Below are 12,961 nucleotides of genomic sequence, written 5' to 3' on the forward strand. Positions count from 1 at the left end.
TCAAATCTCCATTTTTGTGCACATGATAATAAAATGCAACAATATCAGAATGAGTCATTGACAACGTATAAACTTTATGTTAAAACTAAATTTAAAAATCTTCACACATCCAATATCACAAAACATATTTATACATTTCCATAAAACTTGTTTATTTGTTACTTCTAAAGACATTTTTATGTCTATTTTGGGCTGAATAAGGCCCAATTCTTCCTTTTAAAAGGTGTAAATTCAGATCAAACCAGATTGGAAAAATGCCCTTTTTCTAATAGTCAATCATTCATATTTTCAATGCCTCCAGAAGCATTGAAAACATCTACTAACAAGAGTAATGTCAAGTGGACACAAACGCTTTGCTGCTTATTTCGGTTCACCAGAAGACGTAATCCAATTAGTGTTTTATTAATTGGACCAAGTTTCATATCAACATCTAAAATGGTTTTCAAGCTATGGCTAATTATGAAATTTTTGCCAACTGTTGTTTTTGGATAAAGTTATAATATCTGAAACAAGTTTGTTACATGACTCAAGTTGTAAGTTTTTTAATGACGTCGAAGAGGTCACCAAGACTACCACATTGCCTGATCTTTTTTTCAGACAAGCTAAAAAATTACAATATGAACAATGGTAAGTAATCTTCGATCAATAACACTCGATCATCATCCTTACTCCTTGGCCAGTTGTATGCTGTCTGGTCTCGCCCCGAGAGGTATTCCGTGTTTTTGCATGGTACTAATGAGCACCTCGCGAAGTTCAGAGTTATAAGAGTCAAAGTCAAACACATTCCCTATCACAGTTGTAAGGCCCTCATCCGGAAAGCGCTGAAAACAAAATGCTTGAGTTTGTTACCTGATAAGAAACCAGTTCTGGTGTCTATTCTGAGAGGCTGTTTGAGGGTAACTTTTGTGGTGATCATACCCACAACCTCTTGGGTGAAAGATGGACACCTGTACCGCTTGACCACTTTCACCCTTTCCATAAACTGACTTAATTTGCAAACTTTTTAAGGCAAAAAATCTTGTTTGTTATATTCTTTTCTGTCCTATTCTAAATGTTACTATTCTGTACATAAAACCCTTTAGAATATCCAAATAAACTAAGCATCCATATTCACATATTTGTGTATTGCTGCTTGTGACACAAGTTTTTTTAGACCATACTTTACTAAGTCAAGTTTCTAGCGGTTGGCAAAGTGAAATGTTTAATGTGTTTATCACGATTTTCCATGCTGACAAACATTCCTTTCATGAGTGTAAGATCATTACTTTTGGAGCTTCACGTGACGCAAATTTTCCATGCCTTATGTAAGTGGACAAATTTGATAATTAATCAGACAGTGATGCACCTACCTGTATATGTTTCACCATATTCACGACCTCTCGTGTGGAGTAAGGGTACGCAATGAGCCCCTGGTCTGCCATGTTTCTTAGCTCTCCGAAGGAAAGCACGAGTTTCTCAAGCACCTGCTCAGAGACGTCTGGCCCGTACTGGCGCAACATAGCCATCTCAGAGGCTTTGTCAGGGTTGTCAATGCCATGACAGCTGAATATGTCACCTAGAGGGGATATTTAGTGATATGATCAATAAGGATAATTTTAAACAGGGCAATGATTGTGATTAGCCTCTTACAGATCAGTGTTAGATTTGTTGAATTCTCAATATTGGTTTAGAAATTTTCATTATAATGCAGCCATGAAGAAATTTAATTTTGACATTTATTTGAAGTGATACTCATATTTATAATCAATACATTCACATGTATAACTAACAAAATTTTGAGAGATAAACCTTTAACTAGTTACTAAACAAGATTGTAACTGTGTATATAATAGCTGACAACGCACAAATATCAATTGACTGGTGGGTCCTAAAAGATTTACAGTGATCAACTATTGTCTCATAAGGTAGAGATACTGTGTTTTCTTCACCTTTCTTTCAAATTAAACATGGTGTCCTTCATAAGAACCATTGTTTTCAATATTAATTCTACCTTTTCGGTGAATTTAAACAATTGTATTTATGATGATAATGCTTATTTGGGAGTAAGAATGCATCTTTAACTGTTCCTCAGGATGTTTCTTTTATTAAATAAGCATATGACCATAGACAGGTTGTGCATGTCATATCTCATCATTTTTTCCCAGTTTGTATCTAAAGTTACCTACCCATGGCTCCAAAGAAGTCGTTGCCCAGGAAGGGAAATCCAGGTCTGTTAGCGAGTACTATCATTCTGAAGTCTTGGTGGGATACGATAATCTTGTCCGAGACAGCTAGCCCACTGTCAGCTGAAATGCAAAATAGCTGGTCATGAGTTAAAGTCTTTTTTTGTTATCAAATTGCCAAAACAATGCATCAATTTAAACAGTTCAATACCTACATTCCCCGAGTTTAAAATTTAAATGGCCATTTCCAGTCACGCATGGATGAATGTGGCTGGTTTTCTCATAGATATCTAGCTACTGTAAGTTTGGTAAACATCAGGTAATAAATGTAGGGGCTATTGTGTTCAATTTTAACAATTTTGCCAATTTAAAAGGGCCATAATCCAGTCATGCATTGATAGATCTGACTTGCTTTTGAAAGGAACTTAGCTCTCATTGATATCTTACTACCGTAAGCATAGGATAATAATTGAAGGCTCTATTGTTTTCACCAGCTCAATTATTATTGTTATTTTGACTATTTCAAGGGCCATAATCAAGCTTGAGGATCTGACTCGTTTTCAAAAGGAACTGAGCTCTCATATATATCTAGCTACTGTACAAGTTTGGTAAACATCAGATAATACATGAGGACTTTATCTTGTTAACAGTGTCAATTATAGCAATTTTGACTAATTCAAGGGCCATAAGCCCGATCTGGCTGGTATTGTAAAGGAAACTGGTGTGGCCCATTACCCTGAATATTTAGTTTTGCCAGCTACCTTTCTTCAGACACAAGCTGAATGCATTTCTCTGCTTTTCACAGATGTTTTATGTTTGCATGTCACATAAAAAGGGCTTGAGAAACTTAAATTATACACTTTCATTTCTTGCAGTTTTTAAGTATCCATATCAAATGAGAAAAGGCACAGAAACCTAAAAATTACAATTTACCTGCTACAATTCTCCGTCCATCAGCTAAATGCATTTCCCCACTTTCCACAAGTGTTTTAAGTATGCATGTCACATGAGTTGGGGCTTTGTCTGCTTCGTCGACGACCAACACATGGCCCATCTTCACCGCCCGAACCTGAGGACCAATGTTTATGAATATGAATTATGAACAGGTCTCTGATAAAGCAAAGCCAAAGGCAGAAATTTTATTTTGTAGTATTTTACAAAGTATAAATATCTTTTGAAATACACAATCAATTTTAAACGGATTTAAATTACACAAGTGTTCATGTATGTCAATTTTAAATCTAAATACAGTAAGATACTGTATACTTAATACTAAGTTATAGTTTGAAGCCATTTGGCTGTTTGTTTTGATCTTTGTTAAAGTTGCATTGTAAACAACCTAAACAATTTAAATAGGCCATTGCTGCAAGTATTATTTGTCATATTGGTGACATGTATATTGCACTTACCAAGGGAGAGTCCTCATAAATGATGACTCCATCTTGCACTGTCGGCTGCAATGTCAAAGTCTGTACTGTTGTATCTCTGGAAAATAATTGGAAATAGGTCTTTATATTTAAATTTGCTACCTTGCTTAAAAAATATGTTTCAGGAAACAAAATAATTCCGTTCTCCTAAATAAAATCCTTTTAATTGATTCAATTACGATTAAATTATTTATCCTCAGTTTTTCCTGTATCTAGAACTCTTTAGCACTCCATTTGACCATAGGCTCCACATAAATAAAGCCGCACTGCTATTCACTGAATAGGTTAAACCCAGGAAAGTTTGACCCTGTGTATCAGTGCTTTACACCAAGCTCGTTAAAGAACCAAGAGGTCCCTTCCAAAAGAGCTAGGGTATTGCTTCCGGAACTCTTGTATCTCACTCTGTTTCTTCAAGTCCTTTAAACTCTAAATTTGACTGGAAATTGCAGTCACCTTTATCATATGTAACTTATGTTATTTCAACACAATTTAAGTCATGATGACATCACAGCCGGGTCGAGTCATATTGCAGCCAATGGGTGCAGGCAGACCTTGATATACTCGAATCAACAAATTCACAAAATACTAAATTTTGGGTTAAACTTCTTGATACCTGTGCAACTGAATATATTCCCGAGGCCTATTGAGAAGGTGGAGGAAGCGATCAACAATTTTGTTCTTGCCAACCCCTTGGTTACCAACCAGTAGCAGGTGCTCGCCAAGTAGGAAGTCTTTTAACATGTCTTCCATCACACACAGGTGCTAAAACAAGTTTGTAGAGAATATTTTACACTATCAAACACAAACAAAGATAGTGTGATGCAAAGCCAAAGGAAGAAATTGTGATAGGAATAATGGCATACAATTTGTGGGCAAACATTCTTTGGTACACATAACTTTTTACACATAATTTAGTTGTTTTTTTCTGTGTCCTAGCCATGCTAGCCACCTATACTCAGTAATTAACGTTTTTTTACCTCAAAAGCATTAAATGTCAAAGAGATTTTTAAAAAATGATATTTGTTTCTGTAAACACATTAACTGCCATATAGGAGCAGTACCACATGATTAATTACAATGTTTTTCATTTATACCGCACACCATTTATTAAGTATTGACAACCCATTAAAGGAGCCTTAACTATTACTTAACAACAGAAGTCATATTTCTTTAATATTAAACAATTAAGACAACTGTTTTACTAATAATACAAAGCCATACCTGAGTATTCTCATAGAAGAGGACATCGGGAACCTTGGTTTTGTTGTCGGGGTCATACACGTCGGCAACGGTGGTCCCAATGCGAACCTTGTTGTCCTTCACCTCACCTTAGAACAGGAAAAATACACAGTTTTACAGGTATACTTCAAAATATGAAATCACTCGAAGAAATAACTTATCTATGTGTGCACTTTTCTTGCAAAACAGATCAGCATTTATACTGTTAACACCACTTATGCCTTTGGGTAAGATTTTCTAATCTGCACAGCAAACACATGAATGATACTGAATATCCTTGCGCACCATATTTTGTATAGAAAAAAGGTAGAACTCTTCTGATCTAAAGTACCATCAACTTGTAACAATCATTTCTCTAAAATTAAGAATATTAAAGAATGACATGCTAAAACAGTTTGAAAAAACATTAAAAGCAGAAAAAAATGACTTGTTTTTTGAAAGCAGCCAAGCTTGTAGCAAACCACTTACATGTGATGGACTTCTCTATGTTGTCAATGGACTGTGTTGGCTGAGCTGGGGGTGTGATGGATAAGTCCTCAAGTGATTGTTCCAGGGCAGTCTTCGCCAGGCGGGGCAAAAACCTGGGACAGAGAAAAGGCCATTTAAAAACACCACAAAAGAAGTGAAAGATTTCTTTATGTTGTCAAAGGCCTTTTCAAGCTATGGTTTTAATAAGTCTTCAAGAGATTATTTGTAATTTGCTTTTTTTCATTTAGTAACCCTTAAATATTAATGAAAAAAAAAAAAAAAGTCGGTCAGGATTCACCAAACAAGCTACCTTTTTGCCTGCATCCTATCAATGCTAGTGTCCTATAAATAGTATTATATGGTATGTAGTTATCATGGCCGTACATAGCCACACCATTATACCTTGCAAGACAGGCCTTCTGTACGATGCTGTAGAGATCTTCTGTAGGAAAGTTTGCCAAGCGTCTAGCGACCCTGATCAGCTGTCGAGATGAAAGTGAGGCTGCTATAGAAGATATCTGGAAAATATTTCATCCAAAATCAGCTTCCATACAAACAGAGCTCTTGTGAAATGCATACCAATCTAACAGTTTCTGTACTCAATAACAAATACATTTAAAGTACATCAAATAGCATCTATCCCTTGGATTGGTTTGATTTATAAATTATCAAAAGAAGCCCCCCTCCCCCCCCCCCCAAATTAAAACATTCATTTTAAGGGGTGAATGTATCTTTATTTAATGGCACTTAGATCTTTTCATCTTCAACCCATTTATTCACCCATACATACAGTGGGGTCTGTTGAGTTCCTCAGTCTGTGGGTGAAGGTGAGAAGCTTGGTCAGGTCCGGGCAGTCTTTTACCTATAACAGATAAGATAATAAACAACACAGAGCTAACAAGGTTTTCAATGCACTGAATAGACATGGTTTTCAATGCACAGAGCAAACATGGTTTCTAAGCACAGAGTAGACACAATTTTCAATGCACAGAGCAGACACAATTTTCAATGCACAGAGCAGACACAATTTTCAATGGAAAACAATAGATGAACCACATAGCCACTCTGTTACGTGATGTAACACACTGAGTGGCAGAGATCATTTGGATGAAAAAATCAAAATGTTAAAGTTTTGAAGTTCTTTCAGCTCCTGACAACAAACTGAATTTTGTTTTTGAAGGAACGGTGACAATGGCCTTAATCTGATTGGTGAAGCACTATCATGATGTGATGAAGATTTTTGTCAAGTAATTTTAAATCCTTGAAAGCATGATGGATTTATAGCCATGAGAGTGTTTGTTTGGATTCTTGAAGAGATAGTGAATTGCCTCCTTGACATAAAGGAGGGGAACATCTGTTGCTCATTTAGTGAAATATATTGGTATCTTTCACTGAAACAATTTTCCTAAATACATTTTTTGTCAACAATCCAACTCACGAGTTGAGAGATGACAGCCTCCTCCTCATTGTGTGTCAGAGGCCTCATGTTGTGATAAAGGAACAGTGACAGCATCTCCGGGCTGAGCCACTGTCCAGTGCTTGAGCCTGTAACCGGTGGTTCCCCTAGAGCCAGGATACGGAATGATGGATGGATACGGAGTATACCCCTGGAATGTAAGAGTATAAGTCAGATACTTTAGTATCATGGTTAACACAAGCAGAAAATTTATGGCTATTCCATTTAACATATAACCCCAGGAGGGAAGGCACTTTTAAATTTTGTCACCCCCCTACACATGCAAATTTACCCTTGTGGGGTCTAAATAATAGAAAAAAGACACCCACTTATATACTATTGAAATAATTGCCTTCCTCCCGGGGGTTATGTGTTATTCTGGAATAGCCCTTACTGTAGATGGATGTATTTTTCGCAAGGTTCTTTTTTGCAATAGTTTTATTTGATCAGTTTTGTGAGGGTAAAAACTTGTGCTGCTTTGGTTTTCCATATTGTCGTTTATCTGAAAATCAATATTTCCACAAATTTTAAATTCACAATTTGATTGATCTGCGAAAAACATGAATATTAACAACCGTGAAACTTAAGCATTTGACAATACCTCTCCTCCATTTCAGCATCTGTGAGGTTGTTCTCTGCCTTAACGGCCTCATATCTCTCTTTTCCCAACAACCTGGAGCCATCGAACAGCTGAAGTTCCCGGTCATGAACCAGTCTGAAATACACAGTAGAATTTAGAGCCAATCAGAAAAGCCTCCTTTCTTATCAGTCTATCAAGGGGTAAAACTCATAAATATTTTTTCTAGCACATGGGATAGGCATTTGGGAGAATTTAGCGGTGCTGGAAAACTCTTTCTAGCACACCGGATAGGCATTTCCAGTGAATTCAGCCGTGCTGGAAAATTCGGACTGGCATCCCCCCCCCCATGCCAGATGAGTCACGCTCTGTGATGTAATACTTTTTTATTTCTTTTATTATACACTTTATGTAACCATAATTATGAGATTTTAAGACTTTCCATAAACATGCTGCATAGCCGGAAACACATGACAGATATTATTAATCATTTGTGGAAAAACACATGATAAACATTAAAAGCATAACTTAAAATATTTTAGAAAGTTATAATGATATTGAACCAGTATTCCTACCTTTGTAAAACTGAGAATGACCCAGGGTTGATCCGATGCACCCCGTCCAACACAGCAAGACTTCCCTCCAGTGCCGCAGTGACAAGGGGAGATAATCTCCAGGCTGTGTCCCCACTAGGGCTTGTTGTTCGTTGTTGAAGCAGGTCGCGTGATGTCATATCCTGGTAGAGCATTACGACCTCGCTGTGGTAACCAAGAAGTGAAGCGAACTGACGAACCAGCGCTGACTTGCCACACCCCTATGGCAATAAAGCACAAAGGTTAGTTACACAAAATCACTCATCACACGTTGGTAAAGCTTAATTCTCATAGATAGAATGTTTTGACAACTTTTTAATTTCTTGTCTTGGAATGAGCATAAAACTCTGGAAACCATTGATATAAGACTACTGACAAAAGATCAGATTGCAGTTTTCATACTTACGTTCAAAAATTAAATGTTTTATGGTCAAAAGCATTACTAACTGGTTTCCAGCCCTTAATGCAAACAATTGATTGATTTTAATACAAAAAATAAAAAAAGTAGTCAAAAGGGTCAATCTGTGGGAGTGTCGCATTAAAGCATGTCCTGTGATGTCATACACTGGTAGAGCATTGCGACCTTACTGTAGCAGACATGTAGAAGCACATTGGCCAATATAGGCTGACTTGTTCCACTAAATAATGGTGTGTGTGTGTGTGTGTTTTAATAAAAAAGAGAACTGCAAGCTGGTGTCAAAGCATGTTGTTCTTCTCAGATGATGAACAAGGGACATAACATTATAAAAACATTAAAACACCACTTTAGCCATATATTAGTAACTGTATATGTTAATATATTGAACAATTTTCCAGACTACCAATGCTTTCTACAGGACCTGAACTGCTAATGCTAACTACAATTTAAGTATAACACAAAGCCACTGAAGTTGACAACAAAGCCATGATAGCCACGACAGCCATCACAATACCATGACTTGATCGGACTAAAACCAAGCTTACCCTGGGACCAATGACACAGACGTTATACACCATGAGATACTGAATCATGTCAATAAGGAGAGCATTGTGATAGGGGTCATAGTAAAGGTATTGTCCATTGTCCCCCCCTCCTCCCGCAAAATAGTGTAAATGAAATCTCAACATACCCTGGGTCCAATGACACAGAAGTCCTTGACCATGTGAGACTGTAGCATGTCAGTTAGGAAGGTATTGTGGTATGGGGTCGTTATAAAAGCGTGATCCTGGTGTCCCGATCCATCCAGCGTGCCTTTTGATACCTGAAATAGAGGAAATACTCATGTCAAATGAGGCTTGTATACATTAATAAATGAACTGTTGCATTTTGTGAAAACAACTGAGATTAAAATTATCAAAGGTACAAAAATTTGCTAATTCTAAATCGGTCTTCATTTTGCAGTTGTACAACAAGACTGCCAATGCTTACAACAATGCCTAGACTGCCAATGCTTACAACAATGCCTAGACTGCCAATGCTTACAACAATGCCTAGACTGCCAATGCTTACAACAATGCCTAGACTGCCAATGCTTACAACAATGCCTAGACTGCCAATGCTTACAACAATGCCTAGACTGCCAATGCTTACAACAATGCCTAGACTGCCAATGCTTACAACAGCACATAGACTGCCAATTCTTACACAGCATAGACTGCAAAATGCTAATGGTAGCATATGCACTGCCACTAAGACTGCAAATTCTTATGGCATCTCCATTCATGCAGCTAGTCTACAATTATGGCATCTCCATTCATGCAACTAGTCTACAATTCTGTCTTGGTATTAGTATTAGTATAGTAGTCAATTGAAGCCATGCATACAGTTATTGCTCAGGAAGAGATAATTGTTTGGCCGACATCAATTACCTCAAAATCTGTGGCTCTGTTTCCCAGTGTAACATGAACCTGGGCATTGTTCGTCTGTCTGTCCACTGACTCCAACTGTCCTTCAGTAGTCTTGGCAAGGGGTACGTTAAACTTCTGTTAGAGGAAGAAATATATCTATAAGATTTTCATTTAAATATGGTGTATATCAATTTCAGTCAACAACAATACATCAAAAGAAATCATAGCATAAATAGAATAAAGATTTCAGATCAAGTTGGTTAACTATACAAATATACAAGCATATTAAGGAGTGAAAGGTAAACTGTTCTAAATGACATTAAATACTGTAGCAGATAGAACCGTTTTGGATTCATCTCTCATTTTAACAGTTGTTTATGTTTAACTGTCAATTAACAAAGAGTCGGTAAAAATAAAACAATGTCAAACAGCCTGTTGTAAAAAACAGGACTTGCATTATATGTTCGCAAATGGCTTGGTTTTCGCCAATGGCATCACAAATACACAACCTGTAATGCGTCCGTAACGGCTGTTTGTCCCTCTTTCCCTAACATCGCCATGTATGGATAGAGTCGTTGAAGAAGGGAATGGACATCAGTGTTTGGCATAACATTCTGGAAGGTAAGAAAAACAACAATCCATTTAAAATCTAATCAACTTTAAAAATGCATGACTTCAAAGTGCATTATAAATCTTTCTAATACAAATCTGGCAAAACGTCTGTGATCCAAAGAGATTTGTATATGTTGATTTTTAAATGTTGCAGTCTGAACTAAAGCGGGTTTCTAACAACTGATAATAGTCAATAAATTAACCAGGGGCCGTATTCATAAAGCCTCTTAAGTCATTTTTTTTAATTTTTCATAGTCAAATTAAAAGAAATGTATAAGAGTTTTAAACATTAATGTATGTTTTTTACAATAACGTCAATGAAAATAATGTATTTTGGAAATTCTTCATTTTTTCATTTCATATGACTAAAGAGATTCTAAAATTAGAAAAGTGATTTAAGTGAGGAAATGACTTAAGAAGTTTTACGAATACTGCCCCAGGTGTCTGTTTGAGAATGAGGGGTTTGTGCCCATGCAGGGTAAAGGGGCTTAGACTTGTTTTGAAAATGTTTCCAAAGTCCTTTTGGCTTTATATTTATTTCAAGGTACTTCCTACTTTTTTATGCAAATGTTGCAGCAAAACAACTATCTATACAACTGTATAATAGCAAGTTAAAAGCTCTCAATCCAGATTTCAGAACTAATCGTGAACTTAAGAACCTCTGACTTAAGAATTATGAAGACATCTCAAAAAAATCAAGTAAACAATTTACATGAACATACACATACCAGTATTTTAGCGAGTTCTGGTAAGTTTGCGACGGGAAAGTCCGGAAGTCCGAGTGTTGTAGATTCAGCTGTGAGGAGAGTAGTGGCAAACATCAGCACCTGGTTCAGTCTGGGTAGAAGAATATAAAAAAGGGTCAAATAAAAAGATTCACTCCATTTTTTCAGCAAACAAAACTGTTGAGCATTGCTGAACAATTTCTCTTTAAAAGAATTTCTGTTTGCATTTTTATCATTTCAGGAATATGAGTTATACATGTAGTAATTGTTCTATAATGCAAGTATTACAATTCTCATACAAATTTTCATCATCAAAAGATATATCATCATTTACAGCAACTGTTAAGTCACGTGTGATTTTTAATATGTTTAAAGGGACTATACACCGGATGATACAATTGCAAGGAAAAAAGAAAATTGTCAAAAACTCGCAGAAAATTGATATCGTTGTGTAACAACGCATTGAATCTTGCTTACTGATGTATCACATGGCTTACAACATATGTATCTTAGCGTATTATGCATTATTTCTAAACTGGTAAACACAGCTAAAACAGCGAGAAAATATTATTTCATTCATGTAAAATGATGTATCATCAGCCTCATACTAGCTCATATTGACAACTCAAGGATTTTTTGTGGAATTAATGTATTTGCTGATATTGGGACCATCTGGTGTGTAGCCCCTTTAATAACATGAAACTATATTACTTGTCCACATTAACGTTCGGGGCACACTCCTGTAACAACTCTAATTGCTCCTGAAAAACAACATTTGAAAAAACTCTTTTACAACAATAAAACAATGAAAGAATAAGTTTAAAACAATCTTTACAATAGTCTTATGTTAAAACCTCTTAATCATGATTACAGTATTAAACCTGAACTTAAGAATCCTTCTATTGATTAACTCTTACTTTGAATATAATGATTTATTATGTTATTACAGTGACAGGTCATAGTGCTGACTGTATCGATGTCACGGTCCAACTTCAAGCTCTAGTCAAAGACTTTAAACTTATTATCTCCAGAAAAGAAAAGAAAGCAATGTAACTACGGCAACCAAGCTGTTTCAATCTGTTATGCTTTTGGACTGCTGATAAAAGCTCTCAATCCTGATTTATTCTCAATTTAAGAACCCCTGTAACTTAGTCTAAATAATACTAGATGTAGTACTAGTATGTGATCATAATGAATTATTCAAGCAAAAAATGAAATTAATGACAAACATAATCTAACAAATAAAGAAACAAACTTAGTTAAGAAACAGAAAAAATATACAGCACATACATGGTATGGTAGAGGATTAATGTCCCGTGCTTGGAATCGTGATCGTAGAGGTGGGTCCAATGGGTTGCCTTGGTAACGAGGCACAGGAAGACCGAGGGCAATCACTCGGAATCGCTCATCCACTCGTACAAGTTTCAGGTCTTCTAACTCTTCTCTTGTGTGATCCTGTAAGGAGAGAACCTCTTTAAAATCAGATCTTTAATAATTGCTTGATGATGGTCTTTTTCAGTATAAAAATTTATTAAAACCTCGGCAAATAATGACTTATTCTTTGAGTCTTGAGATTGAGATTCAGGCTTTAACAAGAGCTGTCACAGTATGTGACGAATGCCCCCGAATGTGACATTGACCTATGAACAAGGTCAGTACATGAAAAGTTGATCTTGCCTTTACGTGTCAAATACATATGGCAAGTTATTTTACATTGCCTCTGAACATAAAAAATAACACCCATACTTGACAACATACACTGTTATGTCCTTATATTCAGAATTCCCTTGAATAAACACTTAGTGTATCTTTCACCTTAGAGGTAGGGACATGGGTCTTGCACACGACACGTCGTCTTGGTATGTGGAACACATG

General features: G+C 36.2%; 1 protein-coding gene across 1 annotated transcript in view; it reads right to left on the minus strand.

Moving 5' to 3' along the window:
• LOC128203154 (von Willebrand factor A domain-containing protein 8-like) overlaps window positions 1–12,961 on the minus strand; it is a 35,380-nt gene that overhangs the window by 16,728 nt on the left and 5,691 nt on the right. The window contains exons 7-25 of the mRNA XM_052904440.1: window positions 12,377–12,541; window positions 11,798–11,847; window positions 11,090–11,198; window positions 10,259–10,363; window positions 9,771–9,884; window positions 9,032–9,163; window positions 7,905–8,143; window positions 7,354–7,467; window positions 6,735–6,903; window positions 6,087–6,158; window positions 5,699–5,814; window positions 5,297–5,409; window positions 4,811–4,917; window positions 4,203–4,351; window positions 3,572–3,647; window positions 3,096–3,231; window positions 2,166–2,285; window positions 1,350–1,555; window positions 670–821 (exon numbers count right to left, since the gene is read on the minus strand). Coding sequence (XP_052760400.1) covers window positions 670–821; window positions 1,350–1,555; window positions 2,166–2,285; window positions 3,096–3,231; window positions 3,572–3,647; window positions 4,203–4,351; window positions 4,811–4,917; window positions 5,297–5,409; window positions 5,699–5,814; window positions 6,087–6,158; window positions 6,735–6,903; window positions 7,354–7,467; window positions 7,905–8,143; window positions 9,032–9,163; window positions 9,771–9,884; window positions 10,259–10,363; window positions 11,090–11,198; window positions 11,798–11,847; window positions 12,377–12,541 — 2,444 coding nt within the window. The remainder of the gene's footprint in view (window positions 1–669; window positions 822–1,349; window positions 1,556–2,165; window positions 2,286–3,095; window positions 3,232–3,571; window positions 3,648–4,202; window positions 4,352–4,810; window positions 4,918–5,296; window positions 5,410–5,698; window positions 5,815–6,086; window positions 6,159–6,734; window positions 6,904–7,353; window positions 7,468–7,904; window positions 8,144–9,031; window positions 9,164–9,770; window positions 9,885–10,258; window positions 10,364–11,089; window positions 11,199–11,797; window positions 11,848–12,376; window positions 12,542–12,961) is intronic.

This window comes from Mya arenaria, chromosome 9 (genome assembly GCF_026914265.1).
Source record: "Mya arenaria isolate MELC-2E11 chromosome 9, ASM2691426v1".
NCBI lineage: Eukaryota > Metazoa > Mollusca > Bivalvia > Myida > Myidae > Mya > Mya arenaria.